Here is a 6264-nt window from a genome sequence, read left to right as displayed (position 1 = left end):
AGCTCAGCGAACGAACAGAGGCAATTTGGCAATGGAGCTATTTTCCGGGCAACCCGTCACAATTCATCCAAAACTCATATGCCCAGATATGTGTATAATGGAAGAGTAGAGGAAAAGAGAAGTGAGAAAAGGAAAAGAGAAGAGAGGAGGATAAAGAAAAGGAAAGATATCACCACCCTTGGATCCCGCGATGATGATGACAGACGTGGCAATCCGCCGGCGATGGGCGCGCGCGCCGTTCCCTGGGGAAGGAGTCTCTTTATACTCTAATCCCTGCCTCAGGTCACACCCCTGGAGGATTTATGTTGCTCTGGTCCTCAAAGGGTTGCAGGCGCTGGGGGGAGGGGGGGTTTGCGAGGAGTTTCATTCCAAGTTTCGGGTGATTGTAGGCCCATTCCTTAGATAAAATTCTGTGTGACCTCTGGCCATAGATGGTAACTGCACACCCTCCAACGCACTCTTCTCATCCCGTGCTAGCCGACTTGCTGCACCTTATCTCGATACAATGTTTGAGACAGTACCTCCTTCAGTGTCTTACAAGACAATACCTCTTTTAGTCTCTCCTCCGAAAAGCTCTCCCCATCCCATGCTAGCCGACTTGCCGTCGCCATGCAAATCGCGCCTCATGTCTCCACAGTGTTTGAGACATTAACTCTTTCAGTCTCTCACACATACTCCCCACGGGGCCCTGAGCTGGCGGTGCTGCTCTGCAGAGCGAGGGGGCTGTGGTGCCCTGGGGCCATGGGGTGACCCTGCAGTGGCCATGCTGGGAAGGGTGAGAAGCAGACCCAGCCAGACAGGGATCGCTGCTGCTGAGCCCCTTTCCACCTCCCACTTCCCAGCTGGCCTATGACCAAGGAAGGTGCTTAGGAGGATCATGAGACGTTTCCATATGACATCTCCTCAGCCACCTCCAGTGTCTCCTAAAGAGCCTGTACATCACAGTACCCAAAGCTGTGCTACCTGTCCCACCACGTCAGCACAGTGGTTCCCTCAGAAGCTCTGTCATGGACTAAGGGGCTCCCGATCCTCCTGGCTGTGTCCCAGGCTGAGGGCATTGGTGCACATTTGGGTTGCAGCAGCTCAGCAAAGTCTTCTCATGGAGAAAACTGGAACCAAGCACCCAGCACCCCACGTATGCAAAGGCTTTGCTTCAGAGCAAAGACATGCTGGGAAGGATGGCAGGTGGCAACGTAAGGATGAAATGAGATGCTCATGAAGACAACAATCCCTGCAGTCCCCAAGGCCAGAGGAACACAGGCCTGGGCCATGCCAGCCTTGCAAGAGAGCAGTTTGCTGCCTGAGGGGACTCTGCAGCACCTTGTGCCAATCTCCAGGAACACAAGGGACCCCTGAAGAACTCCCTGGGTGAGGTAAGGCTGCAATCCGGCCAGACTGTGGACATCAGTGGTGTGGGGTTTTCTTCATATGATCACGGGTAGAGGTGGGTAGAGGACAGGGGGGAAGAGAACTGTCAGGGGCTGAGAGTATAGGGACATGAGTGGAGACCCTGGTGTGATGTGCCTCCCAATCTTGCAGCAGCCCTGGGTGTAGACGAGATGGACCTTGCCTCCTTGCCGGGGTGTTGGCAATCCGATGCTGGCTAAAAGGCACCGGACCCCTTTGGGAGGCCCTGGTGTTTCTGCCCAGCCCCCACTCCAGCGGGACATGGCTTTCCTGGAGGTCCTGTGCCATATTTGCCAGCCAAATGCAGTTGCACTGGGCACCCCAGGCACCTGGCATGGCACTAGAGGCCTTTCTTATGCCCTTAGAAAGAGCCTTGCAATGATATCGGTGCCTGCAATGCAGGGATGTGCCCGTGCCTGAGTTTTGTAGTAAGCTGAGCTCTAGTGAGTGCAGTGGAGGGAGCCCAGAGAGAGCCCTGACCCTCCTTCTGCTGCACTCCTCCTTTTGGTCAGCTGGAAGGCCAGCAGCTGCCATGGACATGTGAGTCTAAGAGACGTTCAGATGCCCTACCCATTTGGTGTAACCTGAGGTGACCAAGGGACCCTCCCTCCCAGCCCCCCAGCTCATGCTCAGGCAGGTGGGGGTGTCCCATGGATGCTCCATCAGCGCTTGCAGACACAGCCACAAGTCCTGGACTACCCCTGGCACCTCAGATGCCACCAGGTGTTGGTGTGTGAGCAGCTGACTGCCACCCTCCATCCCCATGGATCACAGAGGGAGCTCAGGGCAGGGGCTGCTCTGCAGGCACCTATTTTGTGCACGCTGAGCTGGAGCAAGAGGAATCTCAGCTCCTGTGGGGTGCATGGGGAAGAGCTGAACCCCACTGCAGTCTCTGGGCTACTCACCAGAGAGGAAATACCTGATGGACTCAGCTGAACCCCTGCCCTACACGGTGGGGAAATGATCCCTGCCTGTCACTGCCACGGTGTCCTGCCTGGCAAGGGGACAGGGATAGGGGTCAAGGGAATCAAATATTGAAACTCTTTGTAGACCCCCATGGCGTGTTAGGGCAAATCCCACTTCTAAACTCTGTCTCTGCAGTGTTCAGAGAGGGACAGTCAGTGATTGCTTCAGTTAGTGACTGCCTACGCTCCCCAGGAGAGACCCTGCTGCCCTTCAGGAGACGTCAGCCCCTGGAGCCCCAGGGACACGTGGAGAGAGCCCAGAGGGGGCAGAGAAAGGGCTGCCTTGGGCTGGTCCTCTGCTGCTGAGCTGGGCTGGGCTCCTGGCATGGAGGGAGCTCCTGGCAAGCGGGCAGCGCTGCAGAGAGACAGCTCTGCCCAGGAGCAGCTCCTCTGCAAAGGGCAGCAGGGCTGAGGGCACCGCCGCAGGCAGCGAGGGGAGAGCAGTGAGGCAGAGAGAGGTTAAAGGCAGCCTGGGCTTGGAGGATGCTGAGAGCTCACTGGGGGAGAAATCTTCACAGCCGTTGACAGTGTAAGTCTTTGGCTACAGGGCAAAGCAGCTGTGGTTCCAGAAGGGATCTCCTAAAGCTGGCACATCCCACAGCCCATGGGATCTGTAAGTACAATTCTCACAGTTTCTCTAGTGCAGAGGATAAGGACGTCTTCTGGAGCAGGGCTTCCTTGCTGCACCGTCAGAGGGACAGGGCATGATGTGTCTCTGGGTGCAGTGCAATGCAGAGGCTTCCTGGAGCAGCCTCCTAAAGCAGGCATAGCCCGTGTCTAAGAAGATCTGCCAGGAAGGCTCTCGAGGCTCCTTTGGTGTTGAGGAGTACGTGCTTCAGAGCAGGGCTTCCGTGCCGCACCGTCAGAGGGACAGGGCATGACCGCTGCCTTCTCCCAGGAACAACCGCAGGGGTGTGAAGCCGGGTGTGCAGGCAGGGGTGCCCAGGGCTGTCCTTCCGAGCAGGGTCCCTGTGCCCCTGGGTGCTGTGTGCCACGGCAGGGAGTCTGCTGCCTGCCAGGGTCAGCACTCAGCCTTCCCGGGGAGCTCCCCATGGCTCTGCAGGGAGAGGCTGTGGGTGGAAGGAGCCACCCCCGTCAGGGCAGGGTCCTTCTGCTGTCCAAAGGGTGCTGCATGGGTCATGGCTGCTCACAGCTCCACATCACCCCCAGGACATTTCCCAGGGGACTTTTCAAGAAGCGTGTCAAGGCAGGGGCTACCTTGTCTAAAGGTGTTTCCAGTTTCCTGCTGTGCTGGTGGTGGTGGTGGCGAATGGTGATGGTTCTTTCAGTTTTGGACGAATGACCGAGACTCCTACAGCGTTACAGTGAGTTATCAAAAGGTTCCCAGGGAACCTGGTGAAGTCCCTTCACCCATTCCTTTGCCTACAGAAAGCACCAATGTCACCTCTATGGTGTCTTCAGGATTCATCTAAGCTGCTCCTTAGGACTTGCCAACACACAGATGGCCCTGGCCAGTGCCCTGCTGCCAGGAGGAGTCTGCAACGCAGAGCTGAAGCACCCAGTGCGTGGGATGGGCTCTGTGAGCACTGGCAGGGAGGAGACATGGGGACAGAGAAACGGCTCCTGGCAGGGACAGCTCCAGGCAGCAGAGACAAGGGCAGGGACTGAGAGGAAAGTGCTGACAGCAAAGGCTGAGGGGGATCTGATGCCTCTTCCCCAGTCAAGGCCCCCTGGGCTCTTCTCCCACCCAGCAGAGCCTCTGCCCTCAAGGTCAGGGCTTCCAGGGCAGGAGTTGCCTCCTCTGCAGCAGAGGAGACTCTCCCGAGTGCCTGTCTGTCCGTCCTGGCCCTGCTTCCCTTGGCACAAGCACTGGGGCATTTCTCTTGGTTTCCCCACCCCTCCCTGGTGCTGCTGCTCTTGTTTTCAGGCTCTCTGGGAAAGGGGGTTTCAGCTGCAGCTCAGCAGCTGATCCTGCAGGTCCTGCCATGCTCATGTTTCCGTGGGTGCAAGGCGGCTCTGTGGGGCACTGGGCAAAGCAGTCCATGGCATGGGGATAAGGCTGACTGCCAGTTAAGGACACCCCATTTTTAGGGCATCCAGAAGAGCACAGCTCTTCCCTGGGGAGGGGAGGGTGGAGATCATCTGCCCTTTCAGGCTGGATTCAGCTGTTCCCAGCAGAATCCAATTTCCTTTCAGGGGAACATCTGAGTGTGATCACCATCCAGACCAAAGAGGTGTGAGCCAAGGACAGCTGGGAGCAAGACTGATGGACAGACCAGCTCTCCTCCATCTGCACTGAGGGTCTGTCCTTCTGCCTCTCAGGACTCTCAGTGTAGCACTTGTGGTGTAGCAGAAATGCCAAGGATTTCTGCCTTCAGAAAACACTCCCCAGATGTGAGAGGGGCAACAGGAGCAAAATAAACAAAACAAAAGCCCTGCACCTCACTTCTGCAATTGGGTGAATTGGGAAGGAGAATGCTGAAAAGCTTTTTGAAGCCATGAGTAACTTGACCCTGAGATCACTCCTGGTTCCTGTTTAGCTGTGGCTGCACAGCAGGACTGATTCCTCCACAGAAGAGTCCCCTGCTCCCCACTACACCCCAACCCAGCACAGACCAGAGCTCAAGCCAGGGAGCTGCACGAAGGCCTTCCTGGAAGGACCGATTCAACGTGGGCTCTGTCTTTCTCTGAGAAATGGAATAGCTTTTACTCAGAGAAGTCTCTCCTCACTTGTCACTGCCTTTTCCTCCTTGACCAGGCCCTTTGCACAGAGTAAACAGATGTCCAACAGCAGCTCCATCACCCACTTTCTCCTCCTGGCATTTGCAGACACGCGGGAGCTGCAGCTCTTGCACTTCTGGTTCTTCCTGGGCATCTACTTGGCTGCCCTCCTGGGCAACGGCCTCATCATCAGTGCTGTAGCCTGTGACCACCGCCTCCACAGCCCCATGTACTTCTTCCTCCTCAACCTCTCTGTTCTTGACCTGGGCTCCATCTCCACCACTGTCCCCAAATCCATGGCCAATACTCTCTGGGACACCAGGGCCATCTCCTACTTGGGGTGTGCTACTCAGGTTTTTTGCTTTCATCTTTTCTTGTCAGCAGAGTGTTGTCTTCTAACCATCATGGCCTATGACCGCCATGTTGCCATCTGCAAACCCCTGCACTACGGGACCCTCCTGGGCATCAGAGCTTGTGTCCACATGGCAGCAGCTGCCTGGGGCAGTGGTCTTCTCTATGCTGTGCTGCACACGGCCAATACCTTTTCCATACCCCTCTGCCATGGCAATGCCCTGGACCAGTTCTTCTGTGAAATCCCCCAGATCCTCAAGCTCTCCTGCTCACACTCCTACCTCAGCGAGGTTGGGCTTCTTGTGGTTAGTGCTTTTCTTGTTTTGGGATGTTTTGTTTTCATTGTGCTGTCCTATGTGCAGATCTTCAGGGCTGTGCTGAGGATCCCCTCTGAGCAGGGACGGCACAAAGCCTTATCCACGTGCCTCCCTCACCTGGCCGTGGTCTCCCTCTTTATCAGCACTGGCGTGTTTGCCTACCTGAAGCCCCCCTCCATTTCCTCCCCATCCCAGGATCTGGTGATGGCAGTTCTATACTCATTGGTTCCTCCAGCAGTGAACCCCCTCATCTACAGCATGAGAAACCAGGAGCTCAAGAATGCCCTGAGGAAACTAGTTCAATACATCCTACTTCAGCATTAATAACATGTCCATCATCTTCATAGCACTCCCAGGGTATCTCAGGAAATGCCAAAACTTTGTGCTTTCGTTTGGTTTGTTTTTATCTTTCATTCTTTCGTTCTTCTTTTATTTATAGCTTCTTTTAATTATAGTAGAATTTCCCGTTAAATAAGACTATATTTGCCCTCCACCTTTTTTTTTTTTTTGGACACAATGAGCTCTTATACATATGGAGCCAG

The 6264-nt window shown here is 55.5% G+C and overlaps 1 protein-coding gene across 1 annotated transcript; it reads left to right on the top strand.

The window, feature by feature from the left end:
* Positions 1 to 5113: 5113 nt before the first annotated feature.
* LOC142404085 (olfactory receptor 14J1-like) lies at positions 5114 to 6046 on the top strand. Its single transcript, XM_075490480.1, has one exon. It carries the CDS (start codon positions 5114 to 5116, stop codon positions 6044 to 6046), a length of 933 nt encoding a protein of 310 aa, XP_075346595.1.
* The last annotated feature ends 218 nt before the right edge of the window (positions 6047 to 6264 follow it).

This window comes from Mycteria americana, unplaced genomic scaffold (genome assembly GCF_035582795.1).
Source record: "Mycteria americana isolate JAX WOST 10 ecotype Jacksonville Zoo and Gardens unplaced genomic scaffold, USCA_MyAme_1.0 Scaffold_68, whole genome shotgun sequence".
NCBI lineage: Eukaryota > Metazoa > Chordata > Aves > Ciconiiformes > Ciconiidae > Mycteria > Mycteria americana.
This window is presented reverse-complemented; position numbering and strand designations above follow the sequence as displayed.